This window comes from Taudactylus pleione, unplaced genomic scaffold, assembly GCF_031769625.1.
Source record: "Taudactylus pleione unplaced genomic scaffold, aTauple2 ptg001161l, whole genome shotgun sequence".
Lineage (NCBI taxonomy): Eukaryota > Metazoa > Chordata > Amphibia > Anura > Myobatrachidae > Taudactylus > Taudactylus pleione.
The window spans coordinates 801,979-825,415 of NW_028285562.1; the positions used below are offsets into that span (position 1 = coordinate 801,979).

A 23,437-nucleotide genomic window follows, 5' to 3' on the forward strand; every position below is an offset into this window, starting at 1 on the left:
AGACCCGGCGGGGCCTTTCCGGTTTCAGCGAAGCCTTCAAGGCACTGCCGGGTCCCCGTGTCATGCACATGCGCAGACAGATCGTCGCGCAAGCGCATTACACCGAGCCCCGTCGATGGCAGCATTAGGCCAGCAACCCAGCGGAGGACCTCACCGAGGACGAAGACTTCGCTGGACCTCATCGGAGGGGTAAGTATTGGTAAATACCAGTGAATTTTTTGTTAGTATCACTGAGATACTAAACGAAAAATTCCGCTGGTATTTGCCTTCCTTGTTAAATGGGGGCCAAAATCCTTAGTAATAAAACACAATGGCCTCCAACAGCAAAAAAAAAAAACATACACATAGCCCCCCACACGCAGGTAAAAATAAAACACATTAGCCCAGATAAGAAAAAAACAAACAGATAGGCCCCCACAGGAGGAAAAATAAACACATAGGCTTCACATAAAAAAAAAAAAAAACACATAGGCCGTAATAGAATAAAACAAACACATTGGTCCAGATGAGAAAACATAAACACATAGGCCCCCACAGAAAAAGAGAAAGCACATAAGCATTGTATTAAAACAAAACAAAAACAAATACATTGGCACAGATAGAAAAAAAATAGCAAACATATTGGCCCCCTCAGGAATTAAAAAATAAAACACATAGGCTTCATGTGAACAAACACACATACAGGCAGGGTTACATAGAGAGACATATACACATACATACATACATACAGACAGACAGGTTTACATATAGAGACATATACACATACATACAGACAGTTACATATATAGACATAGATACAGACAGTGTTACATTACAGACATGATTACATATAGAAACATATACACACATGCAGGTAGGGTTACATATAGAGACATATATATACATACATACAAGGTTACATATATAGACATAGACATACACACATACAGTGTTACATTACAGACAGGGTTACAAATATAGACATACATACAGACAGTGTTACATTACAGACAGGGTTACATATAGAGATGCACAGTATAACACATACAGACAGGGTTACATATAGAGACATATACACACATACAGGCAGGGTTACATATAGATACATTTACACATGCATACAGACAGGATTACATATATAGACATAGATTATACATACAGACAGGATTACATTACAGACAGGGTTACATATAGAGACATAGATTATACATACAGACAAGATTACATATGTAGACATAGATTATACATACAGACAGGATTACATATATAGACATAGATTATACATACAGACAGGATTACATATATAGACATAGATTGTACATACAGACAGGATTACATTACAGACAGGGTTACATATAGAGACATAGATTATACATACAGACAAGATTACATATATAGACATAGATTATACATACAGACAGGATTACATATATAGACATAGATTATATATACAGGCAGGGTTACATATAGAGACATAGATTATACATACAGACAGGATTACATATATAGACATAGATTATACATACAGACAGGGTTACATATAGAGACATAGATTATACACACAGACAGGATGACATAGATTATACATACAGACAGGGTTACATATAGAGACATAGATTATACACACAGACAGGATGACATAGATTATACATACAGACAGGATTACATATATAGACATAGATTATACATACAGACAGGATTACATTACAGACAGGGTTACATATAGAGACATTTACATATAGACAGGGTTACATATAGAGACATAGACATACATAAAGACAGGATTACATTACAGACAGGGTTACATATATAGACATTTACATACAGACAGGGTTACATTATAGATGGGGGCAGATGTACTAAGCCAGGCCTGGCCAACCTGTGGCTCTGCAGCTGTTGTGAAACTACAATTCCCAGCATGCCCTGCCATAGTTTTGCTATTAGGGAATGATAAAACAGTGGCGGTGCTTGCTGGTTTGTGTAGTTTTACAACAGCTGGAGAGCCACAGGTTGGCCAGGCCTGTACTACGCCTTGGAGAGACTGATACAGTACCAACCAATCAGCTCCTAACTGTCATTTTTCAAACACAGCCTGTAATGTGCTTATAGAGACATGTACACACATACAGACAGGGTTACATAGAGAGACACACAGAAGGGCTACATATAGAGATATACATACATACTGTACATACACACACACAGACAGAGTGGGGGATACAAACAATGTGCTCCCCTGTAGTCTCACTTCGTCTCACCATGATGTGAAGCTCTCAAAAGTTCCCTCATCCTCCATGCAGCCTGGACTGAACAGTTGCCTTTGTAGAAACATAGATTTGATGGCAGATAAGAACCACTTGGCCCATCTAGTCTGCCCCATTTTTAAATACATTATTACCTCAACCCTTATTCTTCTGAAGGATATCCTTATGTCTATCCCATTCATGTTTAAATTGCTCTACTGTCTTAGCCTCTACCACCTCTGATGGGAGGCTATTCCACTTGTCCACTACACATTCTGTGATGTCATCTTTCCTCTATTTTCCCCTGAAACTACCTCCCTCCAGTTTTAGAACATGTCCTCTTGTTCTAATACTTCTCTTTCTTTGAAGAATGTCTCCTTCCTTTACCTTGTTAAAACCCTTTATATATTTGAACGTTTCTATCATGTCCCCCCTATCCCTTCTCTGCTCCAATCTATACATATTAAGATCTTTTAGTAGCCCCGCCCCCCTGCTCGGGTCAGTGGAGCATGTGTGCTGGGCTCCTCCTATCAGGGATCAACACATGCTTCTCTGTCCCCTGGGTGTCTCACCATAGAGAAGCAGCAGGAAGGAGCTGCAGTGAGTAGTATGTTCTGTCATTGCTCCTTCCCTGATGTAGCCCTGATGGAGATAGATGGGCACAGGGTCGCCTAGGACCACCGGCACAAGGCAAACTCCTCAGTGCGGCGCTCTATGAGGACGCATACCCGGCATAATCATTGTGCTGGCCCTGAGTAGAATAAAGCTAGGTGTTGTTATTGAGCCACTGAATCTGTGTTAGGACAGTGGGATCCGCCCAAACAATTTTAAAAAGGGGTGTGACCACACCTCTCTGCTGCCCAGAGGATACATCCCAGGTGGGGCTGTGACTGCGAGCCTAGAGATGGCCATCAGTGGGCTGTCCATCGATGGTTCCATCTGTAATTACCTTCAATGGCACAAAAGTACCTCTGGTGAGCCATTGATGGTTTGCACCCCTCGACGCCCACTACTGCGGGCCAATCAGAATTGGGGGTGGAGTTAGTGGGAAACCGGGGATGGGGCTAAGCTCTGTGTCATCTTACTTTCTGTACCTGTATGCTGACAATATTAAAGCATCAAATACTGCACCACTGACCACTCTAATGAGTATAATTCCCCAGTATGTCACAATGCATACTAGTAGAAAGTCCCTGACCCCTGTAATACTTACCTGTTCTTTGTCTCCTCTGCTGTGTGACCCCTCTCTGTCCCGGCATTGAAAGCTGTTGGCAGGGAGAGGAGTTTCTCAGAATTACCAATTATTATTATATGTATATAGTGCTATACACACAGATTTCTTCCCTCTGATTTCTGATTTCTAGGGCTGCCTTAAGGCCTTTGAACATTTCCTTTCTGAAAATGCAAAAATAGTTGGAGGCGTTGCCCTTGGAATCTGCGGCCTGGAGGTGAGATATTAATCCCAGTTATTCATGGTAATGATTTATACGTTAAAACAGATTGCAAGGGAGTAATGCTCAGAATAGATTGCCGGGGCATTGCTATAGATAGGTTAGAATTGCTCATTATAGATTGCAGGAGTATTGCTTAGTATTGCCATACTTGCCTACTTTTGAAAAAGCATTTCAGGGAGATAGTGAAAGCAGCACCGAAGAACGTGTGGTAAAGTGGGCGTGTACTGCTACATCTGAGACACTTGTCATAATATTGATTTACATACAATTTAAACAGAGATCCAAAGAAGTTAGTAAAATCTTTTTGTTGATGAAAACACACTAATACTTTTCAGAAAATTAATGTTGCCATAGGGATCATTGTGCCTTATAACCAATTCAGAGAAATTATACTAATGATCCCATTTGAATGTATATATCTGTGGTTTTTTTTTAATATATATATATATATATATATATATATATATATATATATATATATATATACATTATATATATACATTATATATACAGTCAGGTCCATAAATATTGGGACATTGACAGAATTTTCAGATTTTGGCCTCTATTCACCACCACAATGGTTTTGAAATGAAACAAACAAGATGTGCTTTAACTGCAGACTTTCAGATTTAATTTGAGGGTAATTACATCCAAATCGGGTGAACGTTGTAGGAATTACAACGGTTTCAATATGTGCCTCCCACTTTTTAAGGGGCCAAAAGTAATGGGACTATCAACTCAAAAGCTATTTCATGGACAGGTGTTGGCTATTCCCTCGTTATTTCATTATCAATTAAGCAGGTAAAAGGTCTGGAGTTGATTCTAGGTGTGACATTTGCATTTGGAATCAGTTGATGTCGACTCTCAATATGAGATCCAAAGAGCTGTCACTATCAGTGAAGCAAGCCATCATTAGGCTGAAAAATCAAAACAAACCCATCAGAGAGATAGCAAAAACATTAGTGTGGCCAAATCAACTGTTTGGAACATTCTTAAAAAGAAAGAATGAACCGGAGAGCTCAGCAACACCAAAAGACCCGGAAGAACACGGAAAACAACTGTAGTGGATGACAGAAGAATTATTTCCCTGGTGAAGAAAAACCCCTTCACAACAGTTGGCCAAATCAAGAACACTCTCCAGGAGGTAGATGTATATGTGTCAAAGACAACAATCAAGAGAAAACTTCACAAGAGTGAATATAGAGGGTTCACTACAAGATGCAAACCATTGGTGAGCCACAAAAACAGGAAGACCAGATTAGAGTTTGCCAAACAAAATCTAAAAAAGCCATTACAGTTCTGGAACAACATCCTATGGACAGATAAGACAAAGATCAACTTGTACCAGAGTGATGGGAAGAGAAGAGTACGGAGAAGGAAAGGAACTGTTCATGATCCAAAACATACCACCTCATCAGTGAAGCATGGTGGTGGTAATGTCATGGCGTGGGCATGTATGGCTGCCAATGGAACTGGTTCCCTTGTATTTATTGATGATGTGACTGCTGACAAAAGCAGCAGAATGAATTCTGAAGTGTTTCGGCCAATATTATATGCTCATATTCTGGAAATGCTTCAGAACTCATTGGACGGCACTTCACAATGCAGATGGACAATGACCCGAAGCATACTGCAAAAGCAACCAAAGAGTTTTTTAAGGCTAAAAAGTGGAATGTTATGCAATGGCCAAGTCAATCCCCTGACCTGAATCCGATTGAGCATGCATTTCACTTGCTGAAGACAAAACTGAAAGGAAAATGCCCCAAGAACAAGTAGGAACTGAAGACATTTGCAGTAGAGGCCTGCCAGAGCATCACCAGGGATGAAACCCAGCGTTTGGTGATGTCTATGCGTTCCAGACTTCAGGATGTAATTGCCTGCAAAGGATTTGCAACAAAGTATTAAAAAGTGAAAGTTAGATTTAGGATTGTGTAGTTTGTCCCATTACTTTTGGCCCCTTAAAAAGTGGGAGGCACATATAGAAACCGTTGTAATTCCTACACCGTTCACCTGATTTGGATGTAATTACCCTCAAATTAAATCTGAAAGTCTGCAGTTAAATCACATCTTGTTTGTTTAATTTCAAAGCCATTGTGGTGGTGAATAGAGGCCAAAATATGAAAATTCTGTCAGTGTCCCAATATTTATGGACCTGACTGTATATATATAAAACAGCTACCAAATGGGGGTAAGGTGCAATCAGGGAGATTGGCAGGCTCTTCAAGGAGTCAGGGAGATTGCTACTATTTCAGGGAGTCTCCCCGACAATGAGGGAGAGTTGGCAAGTATGGATTACAGGAGTATTGCTCGGTATAAATTGCAGTAGTTTTGTTTGGTGTATGTTGCAGGAGTATTGCTCGGTATAATTTGCAGAAGTATTGCTCGGTATAGATTGCAGGAGTATTGCTTGTTACATATTGCAGGAGTGTTACTCGGTATAGATTACAGCAGTATTGCTGGGTATAGATTACAGCAGTATTGCTCGGGATATATTGCAGGAGTATTGCTCGCCATAGATTACAGCAGTATTGCTTAGTATAAATTGCAGGAGTATTACTCAGTAAAGATTACAGCAGTATTGCTTGGTATATATTGCAGGAGTATTACTCGGTATAGATTACAGCAGTTTTGCTCAGTATATATTGCAGGAGTATTACTCAGTATAGATTACAGCAGTATTGCTCGGGATATATTGCAGGATGATAGTTCTGTATAGATTACAGCAGTTTTGCTTGGTATATATTGCAGGAGTATTACTCAGTATAGATTACAGCAGTATTGCTCGGTATAGATTACAGCAGTTTTGCATGCTATATATTGCAGGAGTATTACTCGGTATAGATTACAGCAGTATTGCTCGGTATATATTGCAGGAGTATTACTCGGTATAGATTACAGCAGTATTGCTCGGTATATATTGCAGGAGTATTGCTCGGTATAGATTACAGCAATTTTGCTTGGTATGTATTGCAGGAGTATTACTCGGTATAGATTACAGCAGTATTGCTCAGTATATATTGCAGGAGTATTACCCGGTATAGATTACAGCAGTTTTGCATGGTATATATTGCAGGAGTATTACTCGGTATAGATTACAGCAGTATTGCTCGGTATATATTGCAGGAGTATTACTCGGTATAGATTGCAGCAGTATTGCTCGGTATATATTGCAGGAGTATTGCTCGGTATAGATTACAGCAGTTTTGCTTGGTATATATTGCAGGAGTATTACTCGGTATAGATTACAGCAGTATTGCTCAATATATATTGCAGGAGTATTACTCGGTATAGATTACAGCAGTTTTGCATGGTATATATTGCAGGAGTATTACTCGGTATAGATTACAGCAGTATTGCTCGGTATATATTGCAGGAGTATTACTCGGTATAGATTGCCGCAGTATTGCTCGGTATATATTGCAGGAGTATTGCTCGGTATAGATTACAGCAGTTTTGCTTGGTATATATTGCAGGAGTATTACTCGGTATAGATTACAGCAGTATTACTCAGTATATATTGCAGGAGTATTACTCGGTATAGATTACAGCAGTATTGCTCAGTATATATTGCAGGAGTATTGCTCGGTATAGATTACAGCAGTTTTGCTTGGTATATATTGCAGGAGTATTACTCGGTATAGATTACAGCAGTATTGCTCAGTATATATTGCAGGAGTATTACTCGGTATAGATTACAGCAGTATTGCTCAGCATATATTGCAGGAGTATTACTCAGTATAGATTACAGCAGTATTGCTCAGTATATATTGCAGGAGTATTACTCGGTATAGATTACAGCAGTATTGCTCAGTATATATTGCAGGAGTATTACTCGGTATAGATTACAGCAGTATTGCTCAGTATATATTGCAGGAGTATTGCTCGGTATAGATTACAGCAGTTTTGCTTGGTATATATTGCAGGAGTATTACTCGGTATAGATTACAGCAGTATTGCTCAGTATATATTGCAGGAGTATTACTCGGTATAGATTGCAGCAGTATTGCTCGGTATATATTGCAGGAGTATTGCTCGGTATAGATTACAGCAGTTTTGCTTGGTATATATTGCAGGAGTATTACTCGGTATAGATTACAGCAGTATTGCTCAGTATATATTGCAGGAGTATTACTCGGTATAGATTACAGCAGTTTTGCATGGTATATATTGCAGGAGTATTACTCGGTATAGATTACAGCAGTATTGCTCGGTATATATTGCAGCAGTATTACTCGGTATAGATTGCCGCAGTATTGCTCGGTATATATTGCAGAAGTATTGCTCGGTATAGATTACAGCAGTTTTGCTTGGTATATATTGCAGGAGTATTACTCGGTATAGATTACAGCAGTTTTGCTTGGTATATATTGCAGGAGTATTACTCGGTATAGATTACAGCAGTATTGCTCGGTATATATTGCAGGAGTATTACTCGGTATAGATTACAGCAGTTTTGCTTGGTATATATTGCAGCAGTATTGCTTGGTATATATTGCAGGAGTATTACTCGGTATAGATTACAGCAGTTTTGCTTGGTATATATTGCAGGAGTATTACTCGGTATAGATTACAGCAGTATTGCTCGGTATATATTGCAGGAGTATTACTCGGTATAGATTGCCGCAGTATTGCTCGGTATATATTGCAGGAGTATTACTCGGTATAGATTACAGCAGTATTGCATGGTATATATTGCAGGAGTATTACTCGGTATAGATTACAGCAGTTTTGCATGGTATATATTGCAGGAGTATTACTCGGTATAGATTACAGCAGTATTGCTCGGTATATATTGCAGGAGTATTACTCGGTATAGATTGCCGCAGTATTGCTCGGTATATATTGCAGAAGTATTGCTCGGTATAGATTACAGCAGTTTTGCTTGGTATATATTGCAGGAGTATTACTCGGTATAGATTGCTGCAGTATTGCTCGGTATATATTGCAGGAGTATTACTCGGTATAGATTGCCGCAGTATTGCTCGGTATGTATTGCAGAAGTATTACTCGGTATAGATTACAGCAGTATTGCTCAGTATATATTGCAGGAGTATTACTCGGTATAGATTACAGCAGTATTGCTCAGTATATATTGCAGGAGTATTGCTCGGTATAGATTACACCAGTTTTGCTTGGTATATATTGCAGGAGTATTACTCGGTATAGATTGCCGCAGTATTGCTCAGTATATATTGCAGGAGTATTGCTCGGTATAGATTACAGCAGTTTTGCTTGGTATATATTGCAGGAGTATTACTCGGTATAGATTACAGCAGTATTGCTCAGTATATATTGCAGGAGTATTACTCGGTATAGATTACAGCAGTATTGCTCAGTATATATTGCAGAAGTATTGCTCGGTATAGATTACAGCAGTTTTGCTTGGTATATATTGCAGGAGTATTACTCGGTATAGATTACAGCAGTTTTGCTTGGTATATATTGCAGGAGTATTACTCGGTATAGATTACAGCAGTATTGCTCGGTATATATTGCTGGAGTATTACTCGGTATAGATTACAGCAGTTTTGCTTGGTATATATTACAGCAGTTTTGCTTGGTATATATTGCAGGAGTATTACTCGGTATAGATTACAGCAGTATTGCTCGGTATATATTGCAGGAGTATTACTCGGTATAGATTGCCGCAGTATTGCTCGGTATATATTGCAGAAGTATTGCTCGGTATAGATTACAGCAGTTTTGCTTGGTATATATTGCAGAAGTATTGCTCGGTATAGATTACAGAAGTTTTGCTTGGTATAGATTGCAGGAGTATTACTCGGTATAGATTACAGCAGTTTTGCTCGGTATATATTGCAGGAGTATTACTCGGTATAGATTACAGCAGTATTGCTCGGTATATATTGCAGAAGTATTGCTCGGTATAGATTACAGAAGTTTTGCTTGGTATATATTGCAGGAGTATTACTCGGTATAGATTACAGCAGTATTGCATGGTATATATTGCAGGAGTATTACTCGGTATAGATTACAGCAGTTTTGCATGGTATATATTGCAGGAGTATTACTCGGTATAGATTACAGCAGTATTGCTCGGTATATATTGCAGGAGTATTACTCGGTATAGATTGCCGCAGTATTGCTCGGTATATATTGCAGAAGTATTGCTCGGTATAGATTACAGCAGTTTTGCTTGGTATATATTGCAGGAGTATTACTCGGTATAGATTGCCGCAGTATTGCTCGGTATATATTGCAGGAGTATTACTCGGTATAGATTGCTGCAGTATTGCTCGGTATATATTGCAGAAGTATTGCTCGGTATAGATTACAGCAGTTTTGCTTGGTATATATTGCAGGAGTATTACTCGGTATAGATTGCCGCAGTATTGCTCGGTATATATTGCAGGAGTATTACTCGGTATAGATTACAGCAGTATTGCTCAGTATATATTGCAGGAGTATTACTCGGTATAGATTACAGCAGTATTGCTCAGTATATATTGCAGGAGTATTGCTCGGTATAGATTACACCAGTTTTGTTTGGTATATATTGCAGGAGTATTACTCGGTATAGATTGCCGCAGTATTGCTCGGTATATATTGCAGAAGTATTACTCGGTATAGATTACAGCAGTATTGCTCAGTATATATTGCAGGAGTATTACTCGGTATAGATTACAGCAGTATTGCTCAGTATATATTGCAGGAGTATTACTCGGTATAGATTACAGCAGTATTGCTCAGTATATATTGCAGGAGTATTACTCGGTATAGATTACAGCAGTATTGCTCAGTATATATTGCAGGAGTATTACTCGGTATAGATTACAGCAGTTTTGCTTGGTATATATTGCAGGAGTATTGCTCGGTATAGATTACAGCAGTTTTGCTTGGTATATATTGCAGGAGTATTGCTCGGTATAGATTACACCAGTTTTGTTTGGTATATATTGCAGGAGTATTGCTCGGTATAGATTACACCAGTTTTGTTTGGTATATATTGCAGGAGTATTACTCGGTATAGATTACAGCAGTGTTGCTCAGTATATATTGCAGGAGTATTGCTCGGTATAGATTACAGCAGTATTGCTCAGTATATATTGCAGGAGTATTGCTCGGTATAGATTACAGCAGTTTTGCTTGGTATATATTGCAGGAGTATTACTCTGTATAGATTACAGCAGTATTGCTCAGTATATATTGCAGGAGTATTGCTCGGTATAGATTACAGCAGTATTGCTCAGTATATATTGCAGGAGTATTGCTCGGTATAGATTACAGCAGTATTGCTCAGTATATATTGCAGGAGTATTGCTCGGTATAGATTACACCAGTTTTGTTTGGTATATATTGCAGGAGTATTACTCGGTATAGATTGCCGCAGTATTGCTCGGTATATATTGCAGAAGTATTACTCGGTATAGATTACAGCAGTATTGCTCAGTATATATTGCAGGAGTATTACTCGGTATAGATTACAGCAGTATTGCTCAGTATATATTGCAGGAGTATTACTCGGTATAGATTACAGCAGTATTGCTCAGTATATATTGCAGGAGTATTACTCGGTATAGATTACAGCAGTATTGCTCAGTATATATTGCAGGAGTATTACTCGGTATAGATTACAGCAGTTTTGCTTGGTATATATTGCAGGAGTATTGCTCGGTATAGATTACAGCAGTTTTGCTTGGTATATATTGCAGGAGTATTGCTCGGTATAGATTACACCAGTTTTGTTTGGTATATATTGCAGGAGTATTGCTCGGTATAGATTACACCAGTTTTGTTTGGTATATATTGCAGGAGTATTACTCGGTATAGATTACAGCAGTGTTGCTCAGTATATATTGCAGGAGTATTGCTCGGTATAGATTACAGCAGTATTGCTCAGTATATATTGCAGGAGTATTGCTCGGTATAGATTACAGCAGTTTTGCTTGGTATATATTGCAGGAGTATTACTCTGTATAGATTACAGCAGTATTGCTCAGTATATATTGCAGGAGTATTGCTCGGTATAGATTACAGCAGTATTGCTCAGTATATATTGCAGGAGTATTGCTCGGTATAGATTACAGCAGTATTGCTCAGTATATATTGCAGGAGTATTGCTCGGTATAGATTACAGCAGTTTTGCTTGGTATATATTGCAGGAGTATTTCTAGGCAAGGTATTTTTTTATTGATTTATAGCAGCTCATTTTATTAAATACACTCACTGTCAATAGCGTTATAATAAACAGGAATGTCCCCTTTAGTTCTTGCTATGTAAATTCTAGTAGGAGCAACTACAATTGAGTAGAATTTTGGTTACGGGGCTGGGCTGGGAACGTTAACAATGTAGCAACACCCCGATACGGGATTGCAGGGCAACATACACAGATAGGAACTTGCTACAGCCACAATTGCATCGGTAATGATGACACTGCAGAAGATCATGGTACTGATAGCTGGAAGAGCATTTCCGCCTTCAGATGTAATACATTTGCAAAAGTCCTAAACTCATTGCTTCTTTTTAAGCACTTTTCAGATATGTATTGATATCACCAGGCAGAGTTGTATTATTATATCTGTTTCCCTAGATAACTTGGAAGATAAAGCAATGTATTTGGTAAAAGTTGCAGGGTGGTATATACTAGCCAATGATTAAAGTTTCCACTTTCGCATAATGTTAAAACGCATTAGAGTATTGCTGATTGCCAAACCATTTTATTTGCTAGTAACAGACAACAGATACAGATATGTGTTTAGTACTTTAGTTGCTTGTTTTAGGCATGTTCATAACCTGCTCTTTCTATGTCTAACTTCCAGCTGGCCGCCATGATCGTCGCTCTGGTGTTATTCTGCCAAATTGGAAATAAATAAATGTATCCGCTGTTCCCCTCTCCTGAACATGTAGGATTTGATAATGGTAGTGAGTATGACTACAGGAGTTGTTCAGGTTAAAGTAACTGTGTTATTTCTTATGGGTGACGCTGAGATGAACAAACTGAATCATCCTCTACTTGTCCTGTCCCTGTTCCGGATTGGTCACTGATGCGTACCGGTACTACTCACCACCATCATCCATGCCGCTTGTTCGCTGTTCTGGGGTTTTATGTACAATATTTACTTAAATTTCCTCATTGACTTTAATAAATCAGATGATTTTTTTAGCACTTTATAACTCGGAGATGCAATGTGTAACAAACTGCACAATCTTCCTTACCTGCAGTCACTGCATACTTCTTACTGTAGAATGCCAGTGACTATAGTGTAAATACAGTATATATACAATACTAACATGTGTACATTCTAAAATACTACAACTATTGTAAATGATTCCTCTTTGTGTAACTGAGCCACCCTATTATTGATGGGTTATGTAGATGATCTGCCTCCCTACTATCTGTGTCACCCTGTTGTGGGAGGGACAGACTCCATGTAACATACAGTAGCTCCCTCTTGTCTGTGTCACCCTGTGGTGGGAGGGACACACTCCATAACACATAGCTACCTCCATTCTGTGTCACCCTGTGGTGGGAGGGACAGACCCCATGCAGTGGCATCACAAGGGGGGTGCGGGCTGCACCTGAGTGTCACCCACCAAGTGCAAGTGCAGTCCGGGTCCCAGAGACGCGGGGGCAGTCCACATCTCCAGGACACCTGGAGTGACTAAAACGGGGCTGCAAGCCATGTCCCCTACCCACAAGGCCACACCCCTGCCAGTGAGGCCACACCCCTTTTTGCAGAGCCGCACGGTCTTCAACTCTCCCCGTACCGGGTGTCACCAAGCTAAGGGACGCCACTGACCCCATGACACATAGCTCCCTACTGTCTGTGGCACAATGCGGTGGGAGGGACAGACTCCAGTTACATTCCATTCTGTTACCCCATTGTCTTATCGCTTTATGGGACATATTAACTAATTATCGGGTTTAAGACCCGATGATTAGAATTTCTCATTGCCACTATTCGCACCAATAAGAAATTCACATTTGCCCAAATCATTTGCAATCATTTCACTTCCATATCATGAGCTGAGGTCGTTTTACATATGCGCGATCAGCAGACCACGCACGTGCGGCGGCGATTGCCAGGAAGGAACCCTCTCCCGGTAATTGTTGCAAAATAGTAGCCCATAGGATAACACCACCTGGAAAAATCTATGGGGGCTGTGGTTGCTATTGGCAATGGAGGAACTGCAGCAGACATCGGCGATCTCTCCTTCATACATTCTGGGGATTATTAATATTTGTGGGTAATAATTGATAAATAGGCCTTTAAATCTGTATTATATTCCAATATCTACCAACATTCCTTATGTCAAAAATGTTATACAATTTGGGCCACACCAAGATTTGCACAACCCTCCCCTGATCTTACCAAACCATGTCATTTTTTGTAAGGTCAAACTCAAATAGTAAGTCAGCTTGTCCTGGTAGAGTTGGCGCTACCAGCAGAGCCATGCGGTCTTAGGGCCGGATTCAGAGCAGCTCGTGAGCGGACGCTCGTTCGTTCCGACCGATGTTCGCACAACTGCGCATGCGTACGGATTTTAATACGCATGCGTGAACCAGTCAGTGCGGCCGAAAATCGTTTGTTCGCTAAATAGCGAATGCCTGCTATTTTGAGTGACAGGAGGAGGCGTATGTGGGTGGTAATAGGGGAAGGTGCTTGAAACCAACCACAAGAATAGCGAGCAGTTCATACGCTATTCGATGTACTCGATTAATCTATTAAATAGCGGACATGACGTATGGTGTGAGCGGCCAGGGGGCGTATTTTTCAAAATTACGACCGCATGTTTTGTTTGCTCGTTCAGACATAGAGGCGGCAACAGACCGCAAAGTGCGAACGGTTCATTTGAATAGCCACTTCTTTTTAATGAACGACGGCTCTGAATCAGACCCTTAGTGTTAAGTCCCCGCAGAGCATTCTCCATGTTGCCTCTGCTGTGCCAGTGACACACACTGTAAACACTTCCCAGTACATATCACCATTGCCAGACACTGACTACAGATTGGTTGCTGTATTCCCTGGGTAACTTACAAGATTATAGCCAACATGTCTCTTGCATCCAAGTAATGCCTTTGGGATGCCGGGCATGCTGTGACTCTACACCTGTGTATTTCTAACCATACAGTAGTTTGACATGATACAAAACCCTAAAGCAATATAGAAAAAAATATAATTTATATTTTTTTTAACGATACATTCAACTTATTGAATATCTGCAAGAATTAGGAGCCCGATAAGACTAAACTCACAAAAGATGAAAACACCAGTTTTAAAATGCCTACATGGTTTCTTGCCGACTGCAAACTATGGATGGCCATCGGTGGGTTAACCATTGATGGTCACTATTGATGGTACCATTGGTGGTTAACCTCGATGGTATTTAACCATCAATGAGGAACTATCCATGGTTTCGCTGTGCCGATGGTCATAGCTGCTCTTTTAGTCACCGGGCAACGGGCCAATTGGGGCAGGGCTCTGTCTCCCGGCACCTGGCTGAAAAAGTGAAACATTGCAGGGCTCAGTACCGTCTATGGTGGAGAACCAATGGGTCTCCGGCATCGATGGCAAAACCATCGGCCATGGGGTGTTAACCTTTGATGGTTTATATTATAACCATTGATGGTCGTTGACTATCCCCTTACTGCAAATAGAAGAGAGCTATACATCCATCAAGGCAGGAAAACACATATACAGCAGATTCCAACTTCTTTACAAAGACGCAGGATCAGCTCTAGAGAAGATTGTCACATACTGTAGCCAGATTCCTGCACACAGCTGAAAACCTCCTAAACACAACAAACAAAATGTCTCTTTAATTCCCTCACACCTCTGCTACACTGCGAGGAGAGCTGGATTCACCCGAAAGAGCACTACATCCCCACCAGAATGTGCAGCTTCCCTGGGATCTGCTCCGCTGACTCCTAATCATTGTCCTCCCATGTTATTGGAACTAGCTGTACACATCCCGTCACCCCACCCCAACACATCCTGTAGCTCTTTATCCATATGTAATTTAGATTTGATCTTAATAAATAATGCAGCAAACAACAGAAAAAACTAAAATAATGAATAGCAAAGCACTACACTGCACACTGTTACATACACATTATGGGCCTGATTGAGAATTGGACGCTATTAGTGCCCCAGCTGCGATGTTTTCAGCTGGGGATGTACAAGAATATGATAATGGAACATCCTCCGTGACTTATACTGAGACGCCCACCTGAGCCATTGCAGCTGTCTGCAACTACATACAAATACACAGCATCAGACGCTGGTCAGGCAAACATCAACTCCTTCAGTAAGTTTATAGTCACTCAGATTGGCCGCCATAACTGATACGCCGGAGCCCTGTTTCCTGCTTACGGGATCGCAGATGCAGGATGTGACACACCCCCAAAAGGTCGAGACACGTCTGCGTTTTTAGCTGGCACTCCCCGTTGCCTCCCCTAAACGCTCCCTGCTTGTCAATCACACTGCGAATAAAGAATCGCAGCATGCGACTGCGGTAATGTACATCGACACATGCGCAGTGCGATTCAGGCTAATGTGCAGTGGCAAAAAAAAATCACTTAATTTGCAAAATCATTGATATTGCGTTCAACTCTGAATCAGGCCTAATATCCCATCAGCAACACATGCGTGCCATATTATCAATACATATAGGGGCCGGAATCGGACGCAGGAGAAAATGCAGACATTCTTTATCTGGCGGAGTTTAGTATACTTCGCATGCGCCAAAGAACAAAAACGCAGACTGCGCATGTGTCGGGCATACGCACACAGACGGAGGTCACTAGTGTGTACGGATTGATCCATCGGTTGACCGATTACCCTTTCTGTCAGGTGACCATGTGAAAGCATAGAACTGTTCCGTGTCTTAGGAGTGTCGTCTGCGTGTAAGCCTTAGCCGACCTCCTGTTGACCTGTAGCGTGCGGACGGAGAAAGGGCGTCTGTGTCTGATGGGACTTTTGCGTCCAGCATGGGGTGATTACAAATCCAGTTACTAATGGTGATGCCTGAGCTGCAGACATTAATACAGTGGACGGGATAGGCTTACACATTCAGGCGCACGGATTTTCGGCATACACTGGCAGATTCTCTCATAAGAGAGTAAGTGGCCTGACGCGGCCCTACGGGAAAGTGGTGCAGATGCGTCCGACTCAGGTCCATCATATGTGTGTATATTTGTATAGTATATTTATACAGTATATTGTGATTTGGGAAGATCAGGACATGTTTTACTTTGTCCCTATTTTTCATTCAGGCATGTTGCTAGATATGTATATGGGAATCTGTATGTCTGATACCTCCTCACATTAGCTTCGGGAGATAGAGTAATAGGGAGAAGGCCGTGATGGGGTGATGATGACCTATATCAGTCAGACCTGTCTGAATAAAAAGCAGAGATCGCACATAGGACCTCATTCAGAGTCTCTCGTTAGGGCACGCTCGCTCGCTGGGAGCGATAATCGCACATCTGCTCATGCGTATAATTCGCAGTGCGCGTGCGCAAGTCATTCGTTTGCGATCTCATTTGCTAGCTCGCAAGACACTTTCATGTCGCTGCTTTGAGTGACAGATTGCGCCGTTTGCGGGTGGTAACAGGGGAAGGTGCTTGTAAACGGGGGAGTGGTTGTGCGAACGCAGGCGTGTCTGGCCGCCAAAACGGCGTTAAAGGACGTGCATAATTAGCAAAGTAGCGTCATCGCACACGTGACTTGGGGTTTTTTTTTAGCCTGAACTGCTCGCAGTGCTTGGGGTAGGTTAGGTCAACCCCAAGCGCTGCGAGCAGCTCTGATGGCCCTCGATGTTCACGATTAATCCCGGAGATGACATGTGTTGCGAGTGACAGGTGGGAGGTTTTAAAGTCCAGCGTACGCTAACTGCCGTCGCTCACTAAGACTTACAGCGCAAAGAGCGATCGCTTTATTTGCATACCCGGCCCCTTTTTGCAAGCGACCGATCGCATCTTGCGAGAGACTCTGAATGAGGGCCATAGACCCAGTGCGTTAACCTTCGAGCTGCTGGCTGCTTATATCTAGTAGGTCAGGGAGTAGGCTACGCTCCTTTTCCGATGTCTGTATGATTTATCTCGGCACTGTCTATGAGTATTGTACATCTGTGAATTCTTTGGTTTCATTACCTTTGTATCTATGATGAGATATTGGCAAATTGCCGCAATTGTACATTCAACTTTCTGTGAATAAAGAGAAATGACTGAATGACACTGTCTGAATATTTTACTCCATTCACGTCTATCAAACGCATTGGGGCTGATTCCGTGTTGCAGGCCGGATCTCGCTATTTATCACACTGTGCACACTCAGTGGCTGAGCATACACAATTTTAAGCAGCTATGGTCAACTGAAAGATGATACATAAGTAATCTTTGTGCTGTCTACTTTGAATCTGTTGAAAGCATGATATTGATGACACTGTCATAATATTATTTAAAGGACTGTAACCGTGTCGGCGTTATAACTTAACAATGTCACAAAGCATCATATAAAATGTTATAATGCCGACACACTTACAGTGCTTTAATAACATTACATTGGCGGGTGATCAGAAGAAGTTGAACAGCAGAGTGGGGGGGCTGTATCTGACAGAGTGGATGGCAGGACGGGGTGGATCGGGGGGACTGAGACTAAAGTGATGGTGCTAGCCGTACTCCACAGGACACTTCCACATCAGTAGCCCTGCTGGTTACACCCACTGCAGCAGCACACAATAGGCCCTTCATACATTTCAGCTCCAGGCCCATGTGGATCTTAATCTGGCACTGCCCAGAACAATGGCACACTGACACATGGGATCCCAGAACAATGGCACACTGACACATGGGATCCCAGAACAATGGCACACTGACACATGGGATCCCTGAACAATGGCACACTGACACATGGGATCCCAGAACAATGGCACACTGACACATGGGATCCCAGAACAATGGCACACTGACACATGGGATCCCAGAACAATGGCACACTGACACATGGGATCCCAGAACAATGGCACACTGACACATGGGATCCCAGAACAATGGCACACTGACACATGGGATCCCAGAACAATGGCACACTGACACATGGGATCCCAGAACAATGGCACACTGACACATGGGGTCACAGAACAATTATTATTACTATTATTATTATTATTATTATTAACCTTTTCTTATAATGCACCACTAATACATGGGGTCACAGAACAATGACACATTGACACATGGGGTCACAGAACAATGACACATTGACACATGGGGTCACAGAACAATGACACATTGACACATGGGGTCACAGAACAATGACACATTGACACATGGGGTCACAGAACAATTATTTTTAATGTTATTATTAACCTTTACTTATAATGCACCACTGATACATGGGGTCACAAAACAATGGCACACTGATACATGGGGTCACAAAACAATGGCACACTGATACATGGGGTCACAAAACAATGGCACACTGACACATGGGGTCACAGAACAATGGCACACTAACAGATGGGGTCACAGAACAATGGCACACTGATACTTGGGGTCACAGAACAATTATTATTATTGTTATTATTAACCTTTACTTATTATAAGGCACCACTGATACATGGGGGTCACAGAACAATGGCACAGTGACACATGGGGTCACGGAGCAATGGCACACTGATACATGGGGTCACAGAACAATGACACACTGACACATGGGGTCACAGAATGGCACACTGACACATGGGGTCACAGAACAATGGCACACTGATACATGAGGTCACAGAACAATGGGACACTGACACATGGGGTCACATAACAATGGCACACTGACACATGGGGTCACATAACAATGGCACACTGACACATGGGGTCACAGAACAATGGCACACTGACACATGAGGTCACAGAACAATGGCACACTAACACATGGGGTCACAGAACAATGACACACTGACACATGGGGTCACAGAACAGTGGCACACTGACACATGGGGTCACAGAACAAGGGCACACCGACACATGGGGTCACAGAAGAACAATGGCTCACCGACACATGGGGTCACAGAAGAACAATGGCATGCCGAAACGTGGGGTCACAGAACAATGGCATGCCGACACGTGGGGTCACAGAACAGTGGCACACTGACACATGGGGTCACAGAACAAGGGCACACCGACACATGGGGTCACAGAAGAACAATGACTCACCGACACATGGGGTCACAGAAGAACAATGGCATGCCGAAACGTGGGGTCACAGAACAATGGCACGCCAACACGTGGGGTCACAGAACAATGGCACGCCGACACGTGGGGTCACAGAACAATGGCACACTGACACATGGGGTCACAGAACAATGGCACACTGACACATGGGGTCACAGAACAATGGCACACTGACACATGGTGTCACAGAACATTGGCACACTGACACATCGGGCCACTGAACAAGGGCACACCGACACATGGGGTCACAGAAGAACAATGGCTCACCGACACATGGGGTCACAGAAGAACAATGGCATGCCGAAACGTGGGGTCACAGAACAATGGCATGCCGACACGTGGAGTCACAGAACAGTGGCACACTGACACATGGGGTCACAGAACAAGGGCACACCGACACATGGGGTCACAGAACAATGGCACACTGACACATGGGGTCACAGAACAATGGCACACTGATACATGGGGTCACATAACAATGGCACACTGACACATGGGGTCACAGAACAATGGCACACTGACACATGAGGTCACAGAACAATGGCACACTGACACATGGGGTCACAGAACAATGGCACACTGACACATGGGGTCACAGAACAATGGCACACTGACACATGGGGTCACAGAATAATGGCACACTGACACATGGGGTCACAGAACAATGGCACATTGACACATGGGGTCACAGAACAATGGCACACTGACACATGGGGTCACAGAACAATGGCACACTGATACATGGGGTCACAGAACAATGGCACACTAACACATGGGGTCACAGAACAATGGCACACTGACACATGGGGTCACAGAACAATGGCACACTGACACATGGGGTCACAGAATAATGGCACACTGACACATGGGGGTCACAGAACAATGGCACATTGACACATGGGGTCACAGAACAATGGCACACTGACACATGGGGTCACAACAATGGCACACTGACACATGGGGTCACAGAACAAGGGCACACCGACACATGGGGTCACAGAAGAACAATGGCTCATCGATACATGGGGTCACAGAAGAACAATGGCACACCGACACATGGGGTCACAGAACAATGGCATGCCGACACGTGGGGTCACAGAACAATGGCACACTGACATGTGGGGTCACAGAACAATGGCACACTGACACATGGGGTCACAGAACAATGGCACACTGATACATGGAGTCACAGAACAATGGCACACTGACACATGGGGTCACAGAATAATGGCACATGGGGTCACAGAACAATGGCACACTGACACATGGGGTCACAGAACAATGGCACACCGACAAATGGGGTCACAGAACAATGGCACACTGACACATGGTGTCACAGAACATTGGCACACTGACACATCGGGCCACTGAACAAGGGCACACCGACACATGGGGTCACAGAAGAACAATGGCTCACCGACACATGGGGTCACAGAAGAACAATGGCATGCCGAAACGTGGGGTCACAGAACAATGGCATGCCGACACGTGGAGTCACAGAACAGTGGCACACTGACACATGGGGTCACAGAACAAGGGCACACCGACACATGGGGTCACAGAACAATGGCACACTGACACATGGGGTCACAGAACAATGGCACACTGACACATGGGGTCACAGAACAATGGCACACTGACACATGGGGTCACAGAACAATGGCACACTGACACATGAGGTCACAGAACAATGGCACACTGACACATGGGGTCACAGAACAATGGCACACTGACACATGGGGTCACAGAACAATGGCACACTGACACATGGGGTCACAGAATAATGGCACACTGACACATGGGGTCACAGAACAATGGCACATTGACACATGGGGTCACAGAACAATGGCACACTGACACATGGGGTCACAGAACAATGGCACACTGATACATGGGGTCACAGAACAATGGCACACTAACACATGGGGTCACAGAACAATGGCACACTGACACATGGGGTCACAGAACAATGGCACACTGACACATGGGGTCACAGAACAATGGCACACTGACACATGGGGTCACAGAACAATGGCACACTGACACATGGTGTCACAGAACATTGGCACACTGACACATCGGGCCACTGAACAAGGGCACACCGACACATGGGGTCACAGAAGAACAATGGCTCACCGACACATGGGGTCACAGAAGAACAATGGCATGCCGAAACGTGGGGTCACAGAACAATGGCATGCCGACACGTGGAGTCACAGAACAGTGGCACACTGACACATAGGGTCACAGAACAAGGGCACACTGACACATGGGGTCACATAACAATGGCACACTGACACATGGGGTCACAGAACAATGGCACACTGACACATGAGGTCACAGAACAATGGCACACTGACACATGGGGTCACAGAACAATGGCACACTGACACATGGGGTCACAACAATGGCACACTGACACATGGGGTCACAGAACAAGGGCACACCGACACATGGGGTCACAGAAGAACAATGGCTCATCGATACATGGGGTCACAGAAGAACAATGGCACACCGACACATGGGGTCACAGAACAATGGCATGCCGACACGTGGGGTCACAGAACAATGGCACACTGACATGTGGGGTCACAGAACAATGGCACACTGACACATGGGGTCACAGAACAATGGCACACTGATACATGGAGTCACAGAACAATGGCACACTGACACATGGGGTCACAGAATAATGGCACATGGGGTCACAGAACAATGGCACACTGACACATGGGGTCACAGAACAATGGCACACCGACAAATGGGGTCACAGAACAATGGCACACTGACACATGGTGTCACAGAACATTGGCACACTGACACATCGGGCCACTGAACAAGGGCACACCGACACATGGGGTCACAGAAGAACAATGGCTCACCGACACATGGGGTCACAGAAGAACAATGGCATGCCGAAACGTGGGGTCACAGAACAATGGCATGCCGACACGTGGAGTCACAGAACAGTGGCACACTGACACATGGGGTCACAGAACAAGGGCACACCGACACATGGGGTCACAGAACAATGGCACACTGACACATGGGGTCACAGAACAATGGCACACTGACACATGGGGTCACATAACAATGGCACACTGACACATGGGGTCACAGAACAATGGCACACTGACACATGAGGTCACAGAACAATGGCACACTGACACATGGGGTCACAGAACAATGGCACACTGACACATGGGGTCACAGAACAATGGCACACTGACACATGGGGTCACAGAATAATGGCACACTGACACATGGGGTCACAGAACAATGGCACATTGACACATGGGGTCACAGAACAATGGCACACTGACACATGGGGTCACAGAACAATGGCACACTGATACATGGGGTCACAGAACAATGGCACACTAACACATGGGGTCACAGAACAATGGCACACTGACACATGGGGTCACAGAACAATGGCACACTGACACATGGGGTCACAGAACAATGGCACACTGACACATGGGGTCACAGAACAATGGCACACTGACACATGGTGTCACAGAACATTGGCACACTGACACATCGGGCCACTGAACAAGGGCACACCG

The 23,437-nt window shown here is 43.1% G+C and overlaps 1 protein-coding gene across 2 annotated transcripts in view; it reads left to right on the plus strand.

The window, feature by feature from the left end:
- The window catches only part of LOC148453413 (tetraspanin-1-like), a 62,788-nt gene extending 44,929 nt beyond the window's left edge, over positions 1-17,859 (plus strand). For both annotated transcript variants that reach the window (XM_088462190.1, XM_088462191.1), the window contains exons 7-8: positions 3,587-3,670; positions 12,457-17,859. In XM_088462190.1, coding sequence (XP_088318316.1) covers positions 3,587-3,670; positions 12,457-12,510 — 138 coding nt within the window. In that variant the 3' untranslated portion in view covers positions 12,511-17,859. The remainder of the gene's footprint in view (positions 1-3,586; positions 3,671-12,456) is intronic.
- The last annotated feature ends 5,578 nt before the right edge of the window (positions 17,860-23,437 follow it).